Here is a 26,544-nt window from a genome sequence, read left to right as displayed (position 1 = left end):
AAAGAGGGGGGAAAAGAGAAAATCAGTGTATGTAATGCACCGAGAGTAGTATATTGTAATTGTATATATGTATATTTATACATATGTGTATTTTAAAATGATTTTATTGTAAAAATAATAAATCAGTGGAGTTTTTATAAATTTATAGTAAATTATTTTAATGGTTTATTTTTATAATATTTTGGTTTTTTTGTGCAATATTTATGTTGAAAAAAATAATGATAATAATGATATTGTAAACACTGTTATTTATTTTATACTTTCATTATTTTTTGGTTACTAATTGTTTATGTGTTGTGAATAATTATGAAAATGGCTCAAGAAATAATAGATATTAATCTAACTCACCAAGAATTACAAATTCTATCAGAGTTAGACAGGTAATTTATTTTAAATACTTGCTAGCATACATCATATTTGCATGGGTAAAAAAAAAAAAAAAACTTTACTCCTTTACTTTTTTTATTTTGGTCCACTTTTCCCGTCTAACCTCCTGACCCCTTTTCCCACCCAACAATTGGCCGTTTTATTTTTTTTAACACAAAATCTACAAGACTCCTATTGTTTATTATTAATTATTATTGTTAATTAGTTAATTAATTAATTTATTAATAATTGGCATTAATTTCAGCCGGCAGTTTGGTCTTTTGAAGTTGAACCTACCGGAGCATGCTAAGAAAAAAGCACTGGTTGTTAAAGCTATTAAATATCTGGAGAAGATGCTGATACAGGCCCAAGCTGAGAAAACTAAAAAACGCAGGAGGAAATTAGACAGCCTCGAAGATGACAATTTTCAAGATAAATTCGAGGATGAGGATAAAGGGATCAGTATAGATCCCAAAACTTATTGCAAGTTGGGACACTTTCATTTGCTGCTGGAAGATTACAGCAAAGGTAATTTTTAATGATTTTTTAATTATTTATTTAATTAATTAATGAATCAATTGATGGTAATATTGTTTTTAATTGCAGCGATGTCGGCGTATCAGAAGTTTTTTAATTTAAAAATTGATTATTGGAAGGACGCGTGTTTTCTTTTTGGCCAAGGACTTTGTTATTATCATTTTAATGCCTACCAATGGTGAGTCCTTTCTTTTGAACATTTATTTAATTTTTTAACAGTTCTTTGAGTGTAAGTTTATACAATTCAAGTGCGTCCGTATTAAATGTTCCCTAATAGCCACTTTAGCTTGAAATTGACAATAATTTGACAATTGGAGTTACCGAAATTTGCTGACAATTTAACAACAAAAGTTATAAAGAAAAATTTGCGGTTCAATTTTCCTCAATTTAGAAGTAACTTTTGTTATTAGAAAAAATTCTAATAAAAGTTTCCTTCAGTTTTTCGTCAAATGTCCATCAACTTTGGGCTTTTCCGTTTTTGACGACAATTTTTGTACAACTTTAAAGTGAATTTGCATTCTAATTCGGGCAATAAATTTTCGGCAAATTGTATAGCAAGTTGTATACAAATTGTCGCCAAAAATGGAAAAGCCCGAAGTTGACGGAGATTTGACGAAAAATTCAAGGAAACTTTTGTAAAGTAAACTTTGTTATTAGGGTAACTAATTGTTACTTGTGACAATTGTATGTCAGTGATATTTAAAAAGTATCATAAGTCAGGTAATTGCCAATTAATTTATCAGGTTTCAAATAATTTTTTAAATTTAAATTTAAATTTTAATTTTTTTCTTTAATTTATTGAATTATAAAATATATGATTTTTTTCCGCCAAAATTAAAATTCTCAGTTCCATAAAAATACATTTTTTTAGTATAAATGTTTTGACTCAATAACAAATCACTAAAAAAATATAAGTAAAATTGATGGTAATTTTTAAAAATTATAATTTTACTCCGAAACTGATGTGCAAAAAAACACCAAGTGATAGAAAGTTGTGTTGATGCCGATAAGAAAGACAACTTTCCAACTACGAGTAAATAACAAAAATTTTCAAAATTAAAATAACATATATTTTTGGTCAAGAACTCAACCGCTAGATGTCGGCAGTTTCGGAGATGTTGATTCTGGCCTGGCGTACGTGCAAAATAGTCGCCGCTGCATGGCCGCATGACAACCAAAGTAATCGAATGAATGACCTGACAATCGATTTACTCGACGGAAATATTACGCGACCGTAATAGAAAAGCAATTAGACTCATAAAGATAACCCCCTTTTCTAAGAATTTAATCACCCGATAACTAAAACAATTACTCTATTTTTATTAATCATGAGTACATTTAATTCTAAAAAAAGACTGCAGTAATTTTAAAAAACTCCAGTCAATGATCTTTGGGTTTTTAAATTATTCATTCTTTCTTTAGCCTCGGCTTCTCATTCTCATTCTGTTTCATATGTTTTAGCTCCTGGTCCCTCGTATTTTTTCATTCTTTTTATATATATATTTATACAGCGAACTGATGTACGTAAATAGAATTAAAAATCACCGCTGAAAGATTTAAACAAACCATTGAATATTTAAAAAAATTGGCGCGCTAAATATGTTGCAAGCATGTCATTAAAATCAGTAATAATGATTAAATAATTGCATAATAGCGTGTGAAAGAGACTAAACAAACGGAAGGGATGAGAAAAGGAAGCATTTACTGTGGATCTTTCGCCATGACTCGAGCGTGGTAGGTCACGTACACGGCGTTCGTGCCGAGGGAGCGCGAGCGAGAGGGCTAAAGAGTAAGCGAGTGAACCTTAGCCCCGATCGATCCTCTTGCAAACTCTCTTGGGTTTAATTCTAACTTTCGAGTCGAGATCTTTTTGCGACACCCTACGATCATTCTGACCTAAAATATCTCGCTTCAGAAAATCCACCCGCCGAACCATAAAAAATTACATGGCAACAAAAAAATTTACATTTTTACTCCAATACTCAAGTCTTCTATTCAGCGCAATCACTTATCGCGAACTCAGATGAATTGAACGTCAGCATCTGATGTTACTCAACTGAAAAAAATAGTAATAGTAATAATAATAATAATAATAATAATGAAGTCGACGTAATGTCGAGCGCTGTAATACGTCATCGCATAAGAGTGTTTTGTGACCTACATTTGCCGATCAATATTCTTTGACCTACATTAAGTTTTTTTTATTACACACATGTTTATTGTATTATTAATAACACACATGTGTCATTACATCTATAAAAAATCGGTCTGTCAGTTGACCCTGCGGGCCAGCCCCAAAACTTCCCGCTGTTTTCGAGCTCGCTGAGCTCGAAAACATTATTGTGAATATATTTTCGAGCTCTTCGAGCTCGCAAATACTTTTGTATGCCATTGTTTTGTAAAAAACCATTTTTTAGCATTTCTTTCTTCCACGATATCTCGCGAACGAATCAACCGATTTTGATGGTTGAGGTGGCAATCGACGCGTTTTATCAAGTTCTAAAGCTGGTCGAATTTTGAAATTGATTTACTCAGCCGTTTTTGAGAAATTTCAAAAAAACCAAGGAAAAATTTTTTTTTGAATTCTTTCGTCAACGGTTTCTCTTGAACGAATGAACCGATTTTGATGGTTGAGGTGGCATTCGACGCGGCTTATAGAGTTTTAGAGCTGATTAGATTTTGGAATCAATCCATCGAGCAAATTGGAAGTTATCCAAATAAAACATTTTTGAAAAAATTTTATTTTTGAAATATCTCTGAACGCACCCTACCGATTAAGTTCAAATTTCTACGGCCTCAAGACATTAACAAGCCGCGTCGAATGACACCTCAACGATCAAAATCGGTTCATCCGTTCAAGAGTTATGAATATTTACATACATACATACGTACGTACATACGTACGTACGTACGTACGTACGTACGTACGTACGTACACACATACATACACTCGGACATCATCGTGAAATTAGTCAGGATAGCTTCCTAGGACCTCGAAACGTCGACATCTAATGGAAATTCGATTTTCGTAAATCGGACCGAAACCAATAACTTCCCGAATTTTTGAAAATTTACAATTTTCTTAGCGGGAAGTTAAAAAATTTAACGCAGACGCAACTAGAACAGTCGGCTGTTACTTTCGATTATTCAATTTCACTTTCTTTTGGAGCGAATTTATTTAGAAAGTGATTAGCAGATTAAATTCCAAAGCGCGAGATACTTTTTAAATGATTATCTAAAGATATATATATTATACATATATATGTACATATATTGTTTGTCGAGGTCATGGTCAGTCGGTGTGCGGAAATTGAGAGTCAATAAACTCTATACTATCCCGACCTTTATACGCCTTTATTCAATGTTACATGTCTTCTCGTATATTTAAATTCTGGTGAATTTGTCTGGGCAGCTTCGGAGTACCCGCTGTCCCGTCTATCGAGTTAGCGGTTGTAATTAAATCGTAATTACAATTGCAATTACGCTACATGATGTAATAGAGTTACAGTACAAAGAGAAGTTGATAATTGTGCGGTCGTTGTAAATTGTTTGATAAAATTATATCAGAGGTTGCTGTCACCTGGATCCATTTACTCCACCTTGGAATGAGAGTGTGGGGGTTTCGTTGGCATAAAGTGTGTGCCTGTATCCGCGAATTTTCTCTAGTGTGACGTCACTGCATAGCGGATAAGTTTAAGATACGTATAGTAGAGTTGAAGGTAACGTGGGCGATCCCGAGAGTACGACATGACATATAACCAGTCGTAGTCATCATTACGTGACGTCACTTAAGCGTCCCGACGCACGTCGCGGTAAGATAACTAAATGCAAGTAAGAGAGACTGTGATATGAGGAAAAGGAAGGAGACAACAACATTATGCGATGAGAATACGAGGAGTCGAGAGCTGAGTCTGCACTGTAGTGCGGTGCTGTGCTCTGTCGTGTATACGTATTGCGGGTTCAATGACCTGACGTTCAGAGTTCAATACACCGCGTAGTCGTGATGCCTATACACTGTACACTTATACAGAATGCTCATGTTTACACTTGTTCGTGTCTCTCCTCTCCTCTCTTCTCTATCTCCATCATCACCGTCGTCATCATCATCATTTCCACGTCCATGGCAAGTATACTTTGCACTTGTTCAGGGTTTCATTTTCATTAGCCGGGTAGTTTCACCACTAGAACGTGTCTTTCATTTTATTAATAAACTTCTATTTATATATATACCAACTAAAGAATTTATCACATACATATGTATATACATATCCATATATGTGAGTATATTGTTGTCCTGTTTCGTAAGAATGTAGAGGGATTTAAATGTCTCTGTGGTCGGCGGTTTGCTGCGCAACAGAACCACCACCACCAGAAAGATGTACATGGATTCAACATCTAGATGCTGTACTGCTCCGAAATTAGTCAGCACCTAAAAAGACTATTGATCAAGTAAAAGTCAATGACTTGGATGATCAATGCTGCGCTTCGGCTTTTACTTATCAGCAATGCAAGCTGGCGGGAGGATTTAAATATAAAATACTGTGTGACCAGAACAAAGCGCGTTATGTTTAATTAGCAAACTGGAGCCGCTAATTAACAATAATGCCTGTAAATTAACTGTTAAAGTAAATAGGTGTGGGGTACGGTCTGAATCATAGGAACAAGACAATGGAAATGAGTAAAGTTATACGTTATGAGTATAGTAGTTATTTGAGTTGTTGTTTTAGTGTAAATTCCGTGAGTTCTCGTGACAACGACCGTCGACGATGCATCGGGCGGTGGCTTGCGATACGACGGTTAGGTGTAACAAGACAGGATGGTAAATAGCGTATGAGCCCATACCAGTACAGTAGGTGTGTTAGTGACAGCAAGAGGAAGGAAGACAACATCGCCACGGCTAGAAACAAGGGCATTGCGCATGCGTGTTTTTCTATCTCTACATATGCCGCTGGCTGAAAACTGTATGGAGTAAATGCGGACGGTGGATGTGCATTGCATTTAATTGTACGTCATACGTGCTCTGTACCCACACATATCCGAGCTCTACTGTCCCTTTTACTCATACATGTGTAGTCATACATATAATATGTCATCTATTATATTCTATCGCCGAACAAAACTCTAGACAAAATTTTATCCGACGTGCTGGGCATAGGCCGCAGTTCTCTTTTGCTTCCACTGGTCGCACCCGTTCCGTCTACTCGTTTCGTCTCGTCTCCTATCCCTATCGCTCCGTTCTGCTGAGTTCCCCTCTTCCTTCTTCACCTCTGCTCTTCCTCCTTCTTCATCACTTCCACTAAACTCTACACCATTCTACTACTATACTTCTACTACTACTACTACTACTACTACTACTACTACATCTACTGCTACTATAACTAAACTCCGATCCACGGGTTCTTGGTTCGGTTCAGTATTATGGTACTACTCCTTACCCCACCGTTTTTCCGCCACCCCCTCTCATACTACTGGCAACACTGGCGTCCTGCGCGGTGTCCTGGTGCTCAACTGTGCTCTGGCTCTGTGTTGAACGCCAGCTCACGCGTCAGCGGCCGCCAGTCGCGCGAGATTCTTTAAAGACTCGGGTCTCTCGCTCTCTCACTGCCATTAGTTTATAAATAAAATTTATTTATCAATTTACGTACGTAAATTTACTGTTAATTACTATCACTATCATACAAATAATAATAATAATAATTAATAATAATAATTATTTATAAATAAATAAAACCGATAATACTTGTGTTCATTTACTGCCGTGATTTAAATCAAGTTTGACACATTTTTATACTCAACATAACAGTATATGCATATACATATATAAATATATATGAAATAAAAAAAATCCTTGGATTTTAATTGTTGATGTGCTGCATAAATAAATTACACATTTTAAAATAACTCATTTCCTGATAAGTCTGTGTTTATTATTAATGCGCGGGTTGTCAAAACAAACTCACTTGCGCAGATTATTTATCGTAATTATAAATTATTTAAATTAAATATCCAATCATATCGGAGTTTACTTGAGTAAATAAAAAAAATTTTAATAAATAAAATAACCAGTGCGCTGCCGTATGTAAAATAAATAATCTTAATTCAGAGCGATTACGTTTTATCTTATTTAAGTTTTTAAGAGCTTCACCTTGAAGCCGGAGCACAGCAGCAGTGCAGTGTAATCAAGTGTGATATTACCACTAGTGGATGGTCATCTAAACGTGCTGTATGTTTATATACACGGTATATTTATTATTTATATATATATGTATGAATATAATAGTAGAGAAACGAGTGTTACACAAGAGCTAAGACTGCTGGCTACACTCGATAGGGTTGAGATTTAAATTCCAATCACCAGTCGTATCGCTGAGACATTTAAATGGTGAGTCTCATCTTTTTATTGTCATTATTATTACATAATTACCTTGGAGTTGAGTAACGGCTTTAAATAGTAATTGTTGTTGTTATTGTATGTAATTATAATAATTATTTACATGTTTTTTTTTTTACAAACTCTGAATGATAATTTAGATCGTGTGCTAAATGGAACGTCCATGAGGAACATCGGTAATTAATTAATTAACAAAATGGCGGTAATTGATGATAATGAACCGTAAAAATTTTTAAGAACGCGAATTCCCCTCGAGTGAAATTCACTCCAAAGGAAAACTCTTTTATTTTCATACTAAAACTCTGGTTCGGAAGTCTCTCCCCTGAAAAAAAACACAATTCTTAATTACTCCGTATGCGGAGTAATTTTTTTTTAAACTCCAGACTTGCAGTAAACGGAGGGAATTGAAATTTAAATAAAATCTACACTTACTCCGAATGAACTCCGGATTTTTTGGTGATTTAAAGTATGGATTTAAATGTGTGCGTTGTTGCTGATAGTAATAAAACATGTATCGTGATGTAGTGGCCTACACGATGATGGAGAAACCGTTACGGCATATATCGCAGTGGGTCAATGCAACAAGTCGCGCGAATACGTCGTGATAGGCTCACGACATGACTAATTGCACTGGGGTATGCGTGCCCGCCTTTGTGGATTCGACTTGATAAATAAATGAATGACAAATGTGGAAATACACATAGACATACATTTATGTCTATCCACATTCATATGTGAAACATCGATACCGATAGATAATTACGCATATGTAATAATGGCTGACAAGTTGTACTACTGCATGGCAGTAGGATTTGTTCAAAGGAACTCCTCTGGATCTGAGAAACTGGCGGATAATGACGGTATGACGATAGTACTTGAGTTGTACTGACAAGAGTTTGCCACCGCGATACCACGAGCGAGTAAGCAGCTGAGAAACGAGGTCACGTGTGCGCAATACCAACCCAGCCACGTTTATGTCAGGATTTAACTAAACTAAACACTAATTGCACATAAATATACAACAGATAGGTCAGCTAGTGGTAACGCAATGCAATCTTATTTGTATTTAAAATTCATGCTGTCCTTATATATAAATATCACATGTGTACTTAATGTATACGTGCGTGCATGTATACTTTTTTTGGGCCATTCAATAGCTAACCTGGGAAACTTCCTGTATATTTAACAAAACAAGTACATAAAGAGTACTTGAGTCGAGGATATCGATGCACAAAAGGCTCATGGTGCTTCTGCTTTTGCTTCTGCTTCTGTTTCTGGTTGGTTGGTTCACCTTTTATTCCCGCATAGCCTCAAGCTTTTTATTACGTACGTTTTTTATTTTTCCTTGCCCTTGTCTAGGACGAGGCGCTGTCGCCAGGGGCGAGCCTCGACGTGCCCAGAATTAAATCCAATGGGAGAGCTGGTTGGTGTAAAAAACCTGTTCGCGAGATCAAATTCTCATCTCGTTCACTCTCGAAAATAATAATCGTTTCTGTCGGTTCTATTCCCTTGTGTTTTGCAAAGCTGATATCGTGCATTCGAGTGTTTACATACGTACTGGTTATCAGTTACAGTTACGTATCGTCCCGTATCCTATCGCTTTTTTGATACACAAGATAAGATACTGATGACATGTACACTCTTTCATGTATTTAAAACATCTGTTTTGTGTTGATCCACAAAAGTCTAGACTCTTGAGACCCAAATTAATGATGAGCGAGATAAGTCTTGAGAAAAGGAACAAGAAAATTAAATTTATGATTTAATTAATCAACGGCCACGGGGACTGGAGGAGATTAAAGCTCTGTTCTGTACTGACAGTTTGTTCAAACAAAAGTTTAAGAGAAAGTATTGGAGCGGATTTCAGTATCGGTATTTTGTGGGTCCATAGTTAGTGACTGTGACCCTGAAAGTTCAACAGCCCTCTATGCAGCAACGTCACAACCTTCTCCTCTTCTATCTTCTCCTCATCCTCGATACGACTCTCAGCTCTCGACTAAACTCTTGGCTTTGTGTGTTCCTTGCGGTGAACCCGCAAGTTCGCTCAGCCAGCTCTAGCGAGTTTGTCGGTGGGCCAAAATTCAATCCTATATACTCACACACTACCAAATTATTCACTCACACTACACATTGTATACTTTAATCGCCGAGACCTTCGTCTCGTTCTTTGTAATATGTAATTTTTTTTTTGTTTTTTTTTTTTTTTTTTCATTATCATTTATTATTATTATTTTTTCAGATTATTTTATTTATGGCCTACATGGCCACCCGACAGACCGCCGAATTTAAATTCGATGCATTTTCATACGTGCGTGAGTCAAGCACGCGTTTCACCGGAAACTCACGCTATTGTTGCATTTTGTTTCTTTCCGGTCTTTAATGTCCTCACGCTCTACCATCTTCTAATTAACTCCGAAAAAATTTTTGAAATTTTTTTATTCACAAAAAAATTAAATGCTGAAAAAATAAACGCAGTTTTTTTTATTCAACAAAACTTGGACAGTCGTACGTACAGTTGTTAGAACTGCAATAACCACGTAAATTGTTTAGTCGGGGGTGCAACTGCTATTATTGATCAGTATCATATAGCGAGGGTTCACTATGTACATTTATATGTATGTATATATATAGAAAGAGGAGCTAACGCGTGTCAGGTTTACATGCCGAGTACGGTCGCATGTTACAACTTTGCTGGTACGTTTAATTATTTACTAATAAAATCACGAGTATATTTTTTATATATTTTAATTATTAACAACTGTCCCATCCTACAAAAGTCGCGGCACAACGCGAGCCCGTAAAAAAAAATTATTTAAATATAAATTTCACTTGAGACGGAGTAGAGTTCAGAGTCTAGTCGAGGCAGAGTAAAATAACATACGGGGCTATTGGGTATTGAAAGTTTTAACCAATGAAAAATTTACCCCACGCAATTCAGAGCCTCAGACGACGAATCCATCAGCAATAGAAACCTACAGCATTAGACCGAACAATTGAACGACCCTATTGCTCTTTGAAAGTTTCATGTGTGCACGTGACGCATAGCCGTGTATTTACTTGCTGTATATATTTTATATTCTATTATATACTTTAATGCTGCGTCCATGAAAGATCTACAAGGGAAGAATATAAAATAAAAAAGTAAAAAAAATGTTTTTTGTCCAGACCCCAAATTGTACGGAGCACTAAGCTCGTATTTGTTCGTACTCACATCTCAAATTGACGAATAATCTTGATAGTTTTATTTTTTATCCTCTTCAATAAACACATTTTACTTTTTGAAACACTCTTATCTTGTTTAAAGTATTTTTCAGTCTATTTAAACTCCAAGACAATAAATGTAATGCTTTTCTTTACGTACATCTTTCATTGAATGAGTATTATTTTTTTTTGTTGAAGTACAAGACATTTAAATGAATGAATTTTTTAGCGGATGTAAAAGCGCATGTTTCAAGAGAACCGAAAGCCACAGGAAATTCGGGAGAGCATACCAGGTGTCTTGATCTCTCCTATATCTATATACACTTTATTATTATTATTTTATCTTTTTATTTCCGGATGTCGGCGTACACAAAGCTGGGGCCATGTTTGTTGAAAAAATATAATAATTTAGTAACATACTGAGGAAGATAATTTTAAAAGAGTCTTAAGGGCATTCTCAGACAGTACCCGCCACTTTTTTAAAATATTTAATGGCAACTGTAGTTGTATTTAAATTTTATTAATTAATTGTAAAAAAAAATGAAGCGTTAATTGATAAAAGAACAAATTTCCCGAGACAGATTTTTAAAAAATGACGGAATTGTTATCAATAAGGAGTAGAACGAAATTTGGTAAATAAATTTCAGTAAAATCTTCATGATTCGAATTTGTAAATTTTTTAGGCTCAAATTTCTTTACCAAATTTCGTTTTACTCCAAATTTTGAGTAATTTTTTTTAAATCAGTTATGACAGTTCTGCTTCATTGAAAAATTTTTAAAAGTGGGGGGGAGGGGTGTATCTAAGAATGGCCTCAATGACTTTCAAGTATCAAAACACTAGTATAATTTTATTAATTATAATTTTGAAAAAAACTACTTATGATTTTTATCAATAAGAAGTAGAACTTTAGTAAATAAATTTGGCTCCAAATTAACCAACTCTAAGTAATTTATTTTCAAATCTACATCTCAGCGACAATTGTAACTGTAGTCCAGTTTCCAATCAATGCTTTAATTTTTTTTAAATTAATTGACAAAATTTGAGTACGGTTATGACAGTTCGTTCATTGAATTTTTTCCACTGTGGGCGGGGGAAGGGGTGCCTGAGAATGCCCTTATTAAGTATTTTTACCTGTCGGTTCACCGGAACGACGATTGATTTGTTAAGGAGTTGCTGCGTATGATAATAATAATAATAATAATGTATGTAAAAAAAAATAAAAAGGAATATATTGCAGTTTGTGCTATAGGTTGTAGATGTATCATATAGTCCAGCTGGCAAACAGCTGCCCACATCCTGTCTTACACCCAATGTCTTGCTTGAAATAAAAATATATATATATATTTATATGTATACCTTGCCTATACGAGACCTCATTCGACTTACTCTCTTATATATTCTCTTTCTTGGCAATGGTAAAAAAAATAAAAGTTGAGAAAAAGAGTGGCGCTGCAGGAACTAAGACGATGGTGGACAGGCAGGTGCAATGGGCACGCGACCACTACCAACGCGTGCGCAAGCTCGTCAAAAAAAAAAGAAAATGTTCTTTATTATTGTTTTTTATTTTTTATGTTTTATTTCACATTGAATTTGCACATGAGCGAGTCTATTGAAGCTCATACAGGTGCAAAAACACATACGTTTGTTTAATTTTTAAATATTATTTTAAATAATTATGCCAATGGATTTTAATCCGTTGGGTTTTCCACAAAAAAACACCTGCGCAATTATCAAGAGACATCTGTCATTACACGATTATTATAATTTACATATATTTATGTAATTACTTTCAATGGGATATATGTTTTATGATGGAAATAGTAATAGAAATAGAAATAGTAATGATAATAACAACAATACTTGTTATAATAATAATGATAATGATAATGATAAATGTTCAGTATTATGCCGATATTGTTTTATGATTACAAAAAATAGCTGAAGGACTTGTTTATGAAAGAGAAACGGAAGAGAATGGCGATTTCTTGTCCACGACAATGCAACAAGCGTTACGAAAGTACTGCAACAGTTGTGATGGCGTAATATTTTCCCGTTGGCTTTTTCTTTATACATTTATATATATATATATATATATATATATATATATATAACTCTTTCTACTGAGCATCAGAAAAATTTAAACATTAAATAAAAGTAGACAATTGATGGAAATATTTTTATTTTTGTGATGCTGGAAGTTGCCGACATTTGAAAATTTTTTTGTTTCTAATTAACAAGTTAATTGTCATTAGAAAATTTTTGGAAAAATAGACACAGTAAAATTTTTGAAAATTCTTGAAATGCATTTTTTAAATTTTGACTGCCAGTATTTATTTTGTTTGCTATCGAAAGTAAATAAATTTTTTCAGCATCATATACTTATTCATATTTTGTCACTGAAGTTAGCCGACATCAAATAATTTTTGGATTTTTTTCTATATGATAAATTATAAAAAACATTTTGAAAAATTGCACCTAAAGTTTTTTTAATTTTCTACATGTGCATTTTTAGTTTTTTTGTGATTTATTTGTTGACAAAAATCCAAAAATTGTTAATTGTCTGCTTTTAAGATTAACGAGTGTGAATTTATGACAGAAATTGTTTTAATTTCGGAATAAATAATTAAAATGTAAGAAGAATGAAAATTGAAAAATGCATACTTAGATAATTGAAAAACCAGTACGCGCATTTTTTAAAATTTCATTACTTATTTATTTTAAATTTCTTATCTGTTACATTCACAATTCTCAGGATTATGGTGAAAAAAAAAATTTAGCTGTCAAATTGGGTTGTAGTAAAATTCTAATGAATGAAAAGGGTTTAAAAATATATATACATAGTTAATGAATGCATTGAGATTGGGATAAAATAAAAACAGGAAAAGAACACTCGCATTCACATATATATATACATTTCATTAACACCGAGTTCTCCCCTACGTTATCTCTCGTCATTACTGTATATCAGTTTATGTATATTCATAATTTTTAAAATCTTTTACCTTTGAGATCACTCATGCGATTACTTAATTGTTGTATTTAAAATTTAAAAGGGCGCACTTGTAATACCTGCATATATTACCATATTATTTTACTTGAATTAATAAATATATATATATAATTTTGTTTATTCCAGGGCTGTGAAATCGCTGCAGAAGGTTTTATGGGTGGATCCAAGTTTTCCGCGTGCCTGTGAAGTTCATGTTCGGCTCGGTCTTTCGCACAAGGTCCTCTCCGATTTTGATGCTTCACTCAAACACCTGACACTTGCACTTATTGATGCTAGTACACCAGCATCATACACCAAACTTGAAAGTACGTATATTTAATTATATATTTATGTGTAAATTTAAATTCATATATTTTTTTTACACTTAAAAATTTTTCTTGGAATTTAACACAAATTACTTGAAATTATTAACAAGTTCAAATTGCCGGGAAATATGAAATATAAATAAACTTATTTTTTAAACTCAAAGTGATAAATGTCATAAAAAATTTTAATCACAAGAGTTTTATTTAAATAATTTTTTTTTTATTGTCTACAAGTCGATTAATTTTCAAACCCATATAATTTAAATTTAAAATTATTTTTGTAATTAATTTTTAAATTTGAAAAATTTCATATAAAATATTTGATTAACTTAAAATTTTCAAAAACTAATCAGTTTAAAAAAAAAAAAGTCTATTTTTTATTTTTTTTTTTATTTAAAATCCAATTAAAATTTTAATTTCACACAAATAAATTTTTAAATAGTCACGTTTTTTAAATAAAAATTACGCTGTAATTTTTTTTCGTTCATGAAAAAATTCAGTCGTGTAAAATTAAAAAATTTTATTAATTTTCCGTGACAATTATCTTCGAAAACCAATAAAATTTTGAACAGAATGCTCACATATTTATTTACAATAAATAACCATCTACTCCAATCGCGAGCAATCGATTGTCACAATATAGAGCACGCGAAACCGATTGATAATAAAAATAAAAATAATATCGATTAATATTACAAGGGGTTGTCTTGACTCTTTTACTTTCTGTTCTTTCGTAAACTTGACCCGGTTTATCTTATAAATATACTGCAATGACAACAATAATTATTTACATATATATTTTAAATATTTATAAAATCAACGCTACCGCATACTTATATATTAGGTTTCATTTAATCTAATAATCGCAAACATGCAATGAAAATAAATATGAGTAAAAGTATGATAAAGATAGAGACAAGTTAAAACGAGATGAAAAGAGGAAGCATTTATAGTTCGGTACGAGTACCGGTTTTTCGAGAGTTCGAAGACCCCAAGTATTTTTCTTTTCACGTGTACATTCGGTCATATGTTTCTACATGTGACATTGCATTTTAAATATTTTATTTATTTTACTAATTTATTTTTTTTTTTTTACATGACACTGAAAGTAATCGACATCTGTCAATTTCGGATTTTTAATTATCTAGTTAATTGTCATTATAAAATTTTTTAAAAAATATACACAAGAAAATTTAAATGATACTAAAGTTAGCAGTCGTCTAATAATTTTTGGATTTTTTTTTCGACGATAAAACTTAAAAAAAAAAATATTTGAAAAAATTGCACCTGTAGTTTTTTAAATTTTCTACATGTGCATATTTTTATATTATTTTTTTGCAATTGATTTATTGAAAAATGAAAATTCAAAAATTTTTAAATGTCTGCTAATTTCAGGATCATAAATTTAAAAATTTTTCCCACGCATTTTTAAAAATTTTTGCCTGTCAGTATTTACTTCATTTATTGAAAATAATTAATTTTTCTAATGACTTTTACTGTCAGCATAATTTATTAACATATATTAATTATTATATATTTTTTTAATTGCAGTCAGATTCCATATTGCCCACTTGTACGAAGTACAAAGTAAATATCGGCTGGCCAAGGAGCATTACGAAATTTTGCTTAAAGAAAGGGCTCTATCACTTAATCTAAGATCGGATATTTGTCGGCAATTAGGTAATTATTATTATTAATTAATTAATTTATTGTTAATAAAATTTGGGGGATGATGGGTAAGCAATAATATATAAATGTTTAATCAAGTATACTTTGGGTTGTCGTCAACTTGAAGGTTGAACGGGTGTAGAGCTTGGCAGACACGTATATTGATTTATTCCAAGGGTCGAAGAGTAAGCGCGGGGAAAGCGGGCGGTTGCGTCGGGGATGAAACAGGGAAAGAGATTTCTGGATACCGAATAAAAGATAGAGTGAGATCGAGCTGTAAGCCACTGGGGGCACTCATGGTGGGGGTAATTGTAGGCGGGTTTTTTAAATTTTTAAATTAATAACCCTTATGATAAAAATTATTTGTCTCGCCCGCAGTAGAAGATAAAATTTATATTTATATTTTTATTGTTATATGGATACTTTTTATCATACATTTGTACAAATATTTACATGCATAATGAGTTGAAAAAATTATCATGAGTCGGACGCTCATTTTTGATTCACCCTTTTATATATTTTAGTCTCGTAGTTGGTTTATTTTGTCGTTTCCCATAATTTAACAGGCAAATAAAATATTTAAGCTGAATGTTGTTGGACTACGTGATGCTATGAGCAGCCCCAATGGCGGTCTCATACCCGCACAGCCGAATAGGAAACCTAGGTCTATAAACCTTCCCCAAAGATTGTCAATGGGAAAAAAGAGGGGACTGTAAGCCAGGTGTTAGTATGCCAGGCTGCCAGCTAGCCTAGTTCATACCATAGATACTTGTAGCACGTCAAGTCATCATAATATATATATACATGCATGCAAATATATATTTAATAATAAAAGTGAAAAAAATAATAAATTATTTTTATTACAAAATAATTATATTTATTTAAATAAAATTAGTAATTAAATTTAATAAGCTTTTAATATTTACTGGCAGAATAATATCAAGTTGAGTCGGTCGAGTGAAGGACTTAAGGATTAAGTGAGTGAAGGATACGAAAAGTACAATAGGTAGTGAGAGTTAAGAATTGTTTAAATTTTATTAGTGAACGGGGTCTACGCCAATGGTAACTGAGGGTTGTAATTTGAGACAAAATTTTGGGGGGAGAAAAGTATAAGACGAAGTAAAGACCAAGATGAGGATTTAACGAAAGATAAATTGGTGGGGCAAAGTGGCTATTGAAAATCGTATACCTGCGAAATTTCTATTCAGGATCTCAGTTATCTAGTTTCTAGCATCCTAGCAGTTACTCAGACAATTTGTCTCGGGTTCCCAGTAATCGGCTCTACTAATAATTTAATTTACTTTATTTTATTTTGTGTCCGGTTAAATTAACTCTTGAAAATTTTGTGGATTATTTAAGGATGGATGTACCATGTGGTTGACAGTTCTATCCTCGGTGTGCCCAAGCAGCATAAGCATGTGTTTGCAATCCAGCTTCTGCAGAGATCAATTGAGGCAGAGCCCAAAAGTGGACAGAGCCTTTATCTGCTGGGTCGCTGTCTAGCAGCTGCTAACAAAATTCACGAAGCCTTCGTTGCTTACAGGTATTTTTAAATAAATAATTAATTAATTACTTGCTTAGGAATCAAATTCACTTATTTATTTATTTTTTTATTTTACCAGAAATTCTGTCGAGAAAACTGAAGGTAATGCAGACACGTGGTGCAGCATAGGTGTACTCTATCAGCAGCAGAACCAGCCTATGGATGCACTCCAAGCTTACATATGTGCAGTACAATTGGACAAAACGCACTCAGCAGCTTGGACTAATCTTGGAATTTTATATGAGTCTGTTAGTCAACCAAAAGACGCGCTCGCTTGCTATCTCAACGCTTCGAGGTAATTACCTGATAAACGAAACTATTTAATTGAATATCTGTCCGTAAATATGTGACTAATTATTTATTATTTCAGAAGTAATAGTAATTTATCAAGTCCTTCGACGGCATTAGTCGGACTGGGTGGTGTTAAATCCGGGGGAAACGTTCCTATGAATCCATCTTTACATCAGCGCATAAATTTTCTCCAGAGTCATCTCAGTCAAGCCCCGATGCCATCAGTTGCAGCCAAGTAAGCAGCAATATAATTTTATTACGCAATATTTTACGACAATTGTAAAAATATAAAATTTTAACTTCACGGGACCTTTTTTTTTCTTTTGTTCCATAAAGAAGACGAGCATTGCCGTCAATTGAAGAAGCATGGAATTTACCAATAAGCGCCGAGATGTCTAGTAGACAACAGCAGCAGCCTGCGAGCCAGGCAGGTTATAAATACAGTGCGACGACACCTACAGGACCCCCACCCCCTTATCCTCAAGGTCAAGGACCAAACATTGTCACTACAAAAAGATTTAAAGCCGGCGATGAGCCAATAGCCGTTCCGCCTCAACAGCAGCAGCAGCAACAACAGCAGCAGCAACAACAACAGCCGCAGCAGCAACAACAGCGACCACCCCCATTTTACCTGACAACTCAACAGCTTCAAATGCTGCAATTCTTCCAACAGAATCAGGGAAATCTGACCCAACAGCAGCAGGGCGTATTGCAGCAACTGCAAGTGCAGTACCGGCTTATGCAGCAGCACCAGCAGCAAATTAGATCACAGCAGCAGCAAGCCGCTCAGAGGGGATTAAGACCCGGGCAACCCGGATATCCGACAGGTTATACAAATATCAGAGAAGGACAGCAGCCCCAGCAGCAGCAGCCACAGCCAGGTGTCATTAAGAACTATGGAATGTCACAACAGCAACCGCAGGGTGGAACTGTCGCTCTGCAAACCGGATTTTCGGATTCAAATGTTACCTACAATACCGCCGCTACCGGGAACACCCAACAGAGCCCGGGTATGCCGTACAAATCAGCAGCTGACTCGAGTTATTCACAGCGTAATCCTGGTCAGTACAATCACTATCAGTCGAATCAATACGGGACTCAAGGTTACACTCAGATAACTTCAACGACGGGAAATAGTTATCCCGAAAGTAGTTCTGCGGGTGGTAATAAAGATATGAATGTAATTGATCAAGAGCTACATGCTTTGTTATCACAAAAAGATCTTGCGACAACCCTGGCCGAAGACCTGCTCAAGCACTTTGGCTCCGAGGATTTGGATGTCAAGGAGGACAGTCCGTCCATTATGAACAATGGGACTCTGAGCTCGGGCCCGTTCTCCCCCTCGAATTTGGAGACCAATGAAAGAATAAAGGAAGTTAAGGTCGAGAAGGTGGACACGGACTGTGAAATAAATTCGGTTGCTGAAAGTGTTAAGTGCGAGGCAACATCTAGTACCAATAATAGTAATAATAATAATAATAATAATAATAGTAATAATATTAATGTTAATAATAGAATCGACTCAATTCGTAGCAACAGTAGTAATAGTAGCAATAGTGAGCCAGTTTTGAAACTCGAGAGTCTGAGGGAATCTCCGGTCGATCCGGAATTCTCCATAGAAATGGACGCGAAGAGTATTATCGAAGCTTGCAAGGGTCAGGGTTTAAAGGGCGTGCCAAATTGCTCAATACTATCAGACCGTTCGCCACCACCGTCACCACCCGATCCTCCGGCCCAGAGACTCACCAGAGAACAGCTTTTGCCCCCAACTCCAAGTGTATATTTAGAAAATAAAAAGGATGCGTTTAGTCCCCAGCTCCAAGAGTTTTGTCTTAAGCATCCGATTGCTGTGATTCGTGGCTTGGCGGCTGCACTTAAGCTTGATCTCGGTCTCTTTTCGACAAAGACACTAGTCGAGGCAAATCCCGACCACGGAATCGAAGTGAGGACCCAGATGCAGCAGACCAGTGACGAAAATTGGGACCCCATCATGTCGCGGAAAGTCTGGGGCTGCATAAGCCACCGCAGTCATACGACGATAGCCAAGTACGCGCAGTATCAAGCTTCTAGTTTCCAAGAAAGTCTCAAGGAAGAGCGCGAAAAATCACAGGGTATACATACTGCTAATTTGTCAGACTCGGATTCGAAAGACAGCACTGGAGTGGTTAAAAAAAAAAAGAACTCCTATGGATTGGCTGGACGACCGGGTTCCAAGATGCTGCGGTTCGGTACAAACGTTGATCTGTCCGACGAGAGGAAGTGGAAGACGCAGTTGCAGGAGCTGATGAAATTGCCGGCATTCGCTAGAGTCGTCTCTGCTGGGAACATGCTCAGTCATGTTGGACACGTGATTCTTGGTATGAATACGGTCCAGCTGTACATGAAAGTTCCTGGCAGCCGGACACCCGGTCATCAAGAGAACAATAATTTCTGTTCGATAAATATAAACATTGGACCGGGTGACTGCGAGTGGTTTGCAGTTCCTGACGCTTACTGGGGAGTCATTCACAATCTCTGCGAGCGTAACAACATAAATTATCTCCATGGTAGCTGGTGGCCGTCGCTCGAAGACTTGTACGATGAAAATATACCAGTATACAGATTTTTGCAACGACCTGGTGACTTGGTCTGGGTCAATGCGGGATGTGTGCACTGGGTCCAGGCTGTTGGCTGGTGTAACAACATCGCCTGGAACGTGGGACCACTGACGGCACGACAGTATCAGCTGGCTATCGAACGCTACGAATGGAACAAACTCCAGTCATTCAAGTCTATTGTTCCTATGGTACATTTGTCGTGGAATTTAGCAAGGAATATTAAAGTATCTGATCCACGTTTGTTCGAGCTTATTAAAAATTGTTTGCTACGAACAATGAGACACTGTTGTATTATATTAGAATTCGTTAAGAACAAAGGCGTTGAAGTGAGATTTCATGGCAGGGGAAAGAACGAAGCGTCTCATTATTGCGGCCAGTGTGAGGTGAGTTATCATCAATTGTTATTATATTAATTGTTAACTTTATCAATTAGTTTATAAATGGCGGGAAATTTTAATTTTTTAAATAATTTTAAATTTTACTTTTGTTTTTTCTTACAAATTTTTAATTAAAAAATTTATTGATTCTGTTTAAAATAAAGTAAAACTGTCATAATTTTAAAAATTTATTTTTACAAAATTTAGCTGTCAGATTACATTTTTCATTTATTATTATTAATTAAAAAATTTGCCATGATATCTTTTAATTAATAGACAATTATTATCAGACCTTAATTTAATTTTTTCAATTAATTTAGAAATGGCGGGAATTTTTAATTTTTTAAATAATTTTAAATTCTACTTTGTTTTTTCTTACAAATTTTTAATTAAAAAATTTATTGATTCTGTTTAAAATAAAGTAAAACTGTCATAATTTTTAAAATTTAAAAATTTATTTTTACAAAATTTAGCTGTCAGATGACATTTTTTATTCATTATTATTAATTGAAAAATTTGCCATAATATCTTTTAAGTAATAGAAAATTATTATCAGACCTTAGTTTAATTTTTTCAATTAATTTAGAAATGGCGGGAATTTAAAATTTAAAAAATTTTAAATTCTACTTTTCTTGTTTTTTCGTAAAAATTTATATTTTATCATTACTAAGATGATCATTTTACCCCATGATAATATTTAATAATAAATTAAATTATGTTACAGATTGAAGTCTTTAATATTTTATTCATAAGAGAACAAGAAAAACGTCACGTAGTTCATTGTATGGATTGCGCCCGCAAACAATCCCCGTCACTCGAAGGATTCGTGTGCCTCGAGGAGTACAGAATGCGTGATTTGATGGACGTGTACAACGGATTTACACTTCACACGACTTCAATTTCATCCGCGATCGCGGCGCCACAGCCCACCCAGACCTCTTGAGGATTCTTCACCGAGCACAGATATTTCGATTACTTTTAACCACTGCAGTAGGCAAGCTACTTTACGACTTAAATGTCTGTCTGTCTGGCCAAAATTCAAGATATATATATTTATATATATACATAACTATAACAGTAATAAGTAAGTCAACAAAAGTAATAAGCCTCGTCCACGTACCTGAGAGTTACTTTGTGAAAAATGAAGAAAGATAGAACTCGTATGGTGAGAGAGCGTGGAACCTTACGTGTAGTTGCTTTATTTTATTTTATTTTACTATAAATACAAGTTAGTTAGAACTATTTGTACAAATAATTAGCCTAATTATCCGATAAATAAGTACCAAGCATCAATTTATATAAAAAAGAATCGCCTTTAAATAATATTAATATTAATATTATTATTATTACTATTGATAATATTATTTTTAAATATTAAAATTTAATCGGCGTGTTCTTATTGATATCAGTTTATAAAATAAATTATAAAGACCCGCATACAGCAGTAAACACAAAGAAATTTATCGTTAGTGTAAAAGTGATGAACGCTTTGCCACGTTAATTATTTCTATTATTAATTATATTGACCGATTTTATTTAAATTACGATTATTACAATTACGACTACGACTATGACTGTGACTACACTGCCAATTATTATTTTTAATCATTTTTTTTTTATACTAAATTGCGCGGCGAGGGATAAAATAAGACGATTTCAGACGAGGGTCAAATTGACATCTGAATTATAGATCGAATTTTATTCCGCGCCACGGAATATATTTTTTATATTTCCTGCATTGATACTGAGAGTTTTAATGTCTGGAGTCAGTCGGAGTCGGCTAATTTTTAATAGGCGCGGCAAAAAATTTTGTATTCAAAATTTGAGATTTTAATAATTTCACTAGAAAAATCATGAATTTTTATAAATTTTTTTTTTTAACTCTTTTATTTTTTAATTTTTAAACACAGAATTGCCATCTAATGGCGCAATTGGCTGACATCCATAAGATGGCAATTTTGAGGCTGATTTTTTACTATCGATTAGGCACCAAAATGTTGACAAATTAATCAGAAATGTCATAAAAAAAATATCTGCTTAAAAAACTTGACATAAACGGCAAAAATTTAATAACAAATAATTGATGTCATCTAAACGACGTCAATTGAGATGACTTTCTAAGGCGGGAAAAAAAACACAAATTTTCTATTTACAAAAAATTTGGCTTTGAGACAAAATTGTGGTCTTTTTAAAAATTTTTTTTAACATCTCAAAGTTGTCTGCTATTTGGGAATGACATATTTAGAGGTTTACAACAAAAAGATGCGATTTCTTAAAAATGAAAGTCAGTAATTAATTTCGCGGGAAAATAATCAGTTCGATTGACAAAACACTCAAATTCGCAATTTCAATGCAGTTGATATGAATTATATTTATTATCAATGATCGAGGATCTTTTAAAAAAAAAAAAAAACCGCAATACTGCATGCAAATCTGCTCAAGGAGAAGCTCGAGGGAGTCTTTTTAACGGGTGACAAAAAATAATAATAACAATTTTTATAATAAATAAATAAGTAACAATTAAATTTTTTTTTGCCTAAATCTCTTGACTCTTTTTTTATAAATAAAATAAACTGTAAATTTTCTCTAGGACAATTTTAATTAAATAAATTGATACCTATTTTCTTAGGACGCGTCTCTCGCAAAACTTGATATTTTATAATATAAATAATAATAATAATAACGGTACTTTAGTATCTCGATTAATGAATTAATTAAATTAACGAATGAAAATAAATGAATTTAAAACGTTGATAAGAAGATAAATGCGCGCAACTGATAAAATGTGTATGTAATTTTTAAAATCAGTGGAATATAGTTTTATTTACAATTTATTTAAGATAATTATTAATGAGTAATAATAATAATTAAAAAAAAATATCACGGGATTTTAATATGAAATGTTGCACGCAATAATGATCTCAGTTCAATAAAAAATAAATCGGCAGCAACTTTCAAATTTATTCTGCCAATTATTTATAAATGGATTGTAAAAAATAAATAATAATAATAATAATAATAACAATAATTATGATAAATTTTATAATTTGTTTAGTTGTATTGTATTGTATTGTATTTAATTGATCAATTGACAAATGATAATTTAGGATTTTGAAATAACGCGGGAGCGTTTTTTGTGAAGGAAAAAAAATAGGAAATGATTAATTGAAATTTGTAATTTTTTTTTTTTTATAAAATTTTTCTTGGTATCGTTTTTATTTTTATTTAAACTATTTTTATTATTATTATTAATTATTACTACACTATTGTGACAATTGCTACTATTTTTGTAAAACAATACTGTAGTATACTGTAAAAAATTTGCGGAGTAAATTCGGAGCGGATGAATGGAAATTTTTTTATTAATTCCTCTTGGAGTAAAATTTACTCCGAAGGGGAGTTTATTTTAATATTAAAACTCCGAATCGGATGGAAAAAAATCTGGAGAACTCCGAAATCACTCATTTAAAAAAAAACTCCTATTTACTCCGTAGTCGGAGGTTTTTTTTAAACTCCGTAACTCAAAGTGACGGAAAAAATTCAAATTTAAATTAAATTCAAATAAATTTGAAATTATTCACCTAAAAAAATCAACTCCTATTTACTCCATTTTCGGAGTTTTTTTTTTAAACTCCGTAACTTAGAGTGACAAAATGAAATTTGATTTAAATTAAATCTAGAGAACTCCGAAATCACTCTTTTGAAAAAAAAACTCCTATTTACTCCGTAGTCGGAGTTTTTTTTAAACTCCGAAACTCAAAGTGACGGAAAGAATTAGAATTTAAATTAAATTCAAATAAATTTGAAATTATTCACCTAAAAAAATCAACTCCTATTTACTCCATTTTCGGAGTTTTTTTTTAAACTCCGTAACTTAGAGTGACAAAATGAAATTTGATTTAAATTAAATCCAGAGAACTCCGAAATCACTTCGCTGAAAAAATAAACTTCTATTTACTCTGTAGTCGGAGTTTTTTTTTAAACTCCGTAACTTTGAGTGACGGAGTAAACTTAAATTTAAATGAAATCAAGAAAACTCCAAAATTCCTCCGCTAAAAATCTTCTATTTACTCCGTATTTGGAGTTTTTTTTATACTCTCTAACTCCGAGTGACGGAATGAATTTGAATTTAAATTAAATCTGAATTCATTTCCGATTTTTTTACAGTATACGGCAATTTAACGCAAGATATTTATAACTAAATGATGTTTTTATATATTTAAATAATAACTGTAATGGATACTTTGTGAAAAAAAAAAAAAACATATTTTTGAGACAAAACAATAGGCCAATGATTGTAAACATTTAAATTTAAAATTTTAAGTAGTAAGTGTTTTACGAAAATGAACAAAAGATTAAATATTTTCGCGGGTAAATTGTGTGGGCGATCGAGTTTACTGAAGAACAAAGTAAATTAATTAATAAAATTTAAAAAAATAAGTAGTAATAATAATGATCACCTAGAATTGAAATTAACAAAAAAATTTCGCAGAGGCACAAATAAGCGAATAAATAAAAATAATAAAAAATGATAGATATTTTTTTTATCATGAAATTACGGAAACTAATAAGTAATAATTAATAACAAAATTATATTTTCGATTTAATTCACATTTATACGGATAAAAATATAGTGAAACTGTAGTTTGATTAATAGACTCTGATAACATTTAACAGACAAAAATAATAATAATAATAATAATAAAAGTAATAATAATAATGATACGATATATGATATAAATTTGTATTGACAAACATGTGAAACAAATAATATTCACTGCCAAATTGTGATAAATGTGTTTTGTCCAACAAAACATTGAAGAAAAAATAGTTTTTGAATATTGACGTCTTCAGTAGAAAATTTACAAATTTTATTTTTTGGAAGCGATCAGAAGTAATTTTTTGACGCATAAAAAAAAATGTATTGAGTGACAAGGGATGAAAATACGACCAGACAAAAATGAGGTCAAAGCTGGCCCGTAGTTTAATTTTTGAATTTTATTTATTAAAAAATTTTTATTACAGAAAATTAAAGAGCCAGAGTCAAATTTTTCCTCAATATTTTTTTTCATTTGACTCGGAATTTTTTAAGGCATAGAAAATTAAAATAGAAAAATTGAAAGTTTTTCCCGAGTATAATTCGCCTTCGGGAATTGTCGTTAATTTTCGGCTTTTAATGTTAATGTGAACCAATGACATGAGATTAGACTACTTTTCAGAGTGGGGGTAAAAACCGACACTCTAGTGGAGGAATTTGGTACTCAGCGTTAACTGGAGCCGAAGGCGAAGGCTACCACTCTCTTAAATTTGAAATAGTGAAAATTATGACTATTCACTGTTTACTAGTGAAAAGTATGTCACTAATTCAAATAGCGGTATAATTTTCACTGGCAATCAGTGAATATTGTCACGTGATTTTCACTAATTCATTAGAGATCACGTAGAGTATTTTTTTGTAATAAAATTACCCATAGGAAATAAAAGTTTTAAATATTTCAACTGTCAGATGTCAGAATTTACAACATTTAGATAATTTTATTTATAATAATAAATTTTGGCGCCAAAAAATTTAAATTCAATTTTTTAAAAAATAAATTGGTAATTTTTCTACTGAAGACGTTAACATCTTGATTATTATTTTTGTACTCTTACTTGCACTGCGCTCTTTTTTGATATCACAAATAATAACTTATCAGTTATCGTAAAAAAAATTAATTTTTTCTGTACTGAGAGAAATAACCGCTAACGTTTATTATCGTCACCATAAGTTAGATCACTGTCAGGCGCTTGAGTTTTTTTTATTTAATTAACCATTTGTTATTAATAGGATAAATAAAAACACATGTACAGTGCCTTGATCACAAGAAGAAATAAACAAAACAAAAAAAATAAAACATAAATAGCGCCTTCGAACGACTAGAAAAAGTTAAAAATAAAAATAAAATACCTGCTGGTTTTTTCACTTTTAAATACTTGCAATTAACGACAACCTACAGCAATTTATTATTATTATTACAATTTATAAATAAAGAAAAATATTAGGTAGATTATATATTATTATAGTATAATTGTATAACTCTGTACAGCCCATAATAAGATATAAGATAAAGATTTAAAACGTAATCGCGAAATTATTGTTTATCTTAATCTATCATTATCACTATTCTTATTAAAAACTATTGATAATTATTATTTTCTATCTTAATTATTTTATTTTAATTAATTGATGTTTATTATTTTTTAAATTACAGCCGAAT

The 26,544-nt window shown here is 32.7% G+C and overlaps 1 protein-coding gene and 1 long non-coding RNA gene across 6 annotated transcripts; one reads left to right on the top strand and one right to left on the bottom strand.

Annotated features, from left to right (window-relative positions):
- Nucleotides 1–109: 109 nt before the first annotated feature.
- Nucleotides 110–26,479, top strand: LOC130672220 (histone demethylase UTY). 4 transcript variants are annotated; one of them, XM_057476636.1, is made up of 10 exons: nt 110–380; nt 632–894; nt 973–1,081; nt 13,633–13,811; nt 15,363–15,491; nt 16,839–17,022; nt 17,102–17,317; nt 17,393–17,548; nt 17,653–20,293; nt 21,012–26,479. In XM_057476636.1, exons 1-10 carry the CDS (start codon nt 307–309, stop codon nt 21,228–21,230), a joined length of 4,170 nt encoding a protein of 1,389 aa, XP_057332619.1. In that variant the 5' UTR covers nt 110–306; the 3' UTR covers nt 21,231–26,479. The 4 variants fall into 4 exon arrangements, with proteins under 4 accessions (XP_057332619.1, XP_057332620.1, XP_057332618.1 ...); XM_057476637.1 differs by having other exon boundaries at nt 113–380; nt 17,396–17,548; nt 17,650–20,293; XM_057476635.1 differs by having other exon boundaries at nt 114–380; nt 17,650–20,293.
- LOC130672223 (uncharacterized) lies at nt 10,091–13,638 on the bottom strand. 2 transcript variants are annotated; one of them, XR_008990659.1, is made up of 5 exons: nt 13,499–13,638; nt 11,883–12,016; nt 11,628–11,814; nt 10,506–10,838; nt 10,091–10,407 (listed from the first exon to the last, which is right to left on the bottom strand). It is a non-coding gene; the product is annotated as an uncharacterized LOC130672223 (long non-coding RNA). The 2 variants fall into 2 exon arrangements; XR_008990660.1 differs by having other exon boundaries at nt 10,506–10,809.
- Nucleotides 26,480–26,544: the final 65 nt, after the last annotated feature.

Source organism: Microplitis mediator, chromosome 7 (assembly GCF_029852145.1).
Source record: "Microplitis mediator isolate UGA2020A chromosome 7, iyMicMedi2.1, whole genome shotgun sequence".
Taxonomy (NCBI): domain Eukaryota; kingdom Metazoa; phylum Arthropoda; class Insecta; order Hymenoptera; family Braconidae; genus Microplitis; species Microplitis mediator.
The sequence above is the reverse complement of the archived record's forward strand: the minus strand, read 5'-3'. Positions and strand labels throughout refer to the sequence as shown.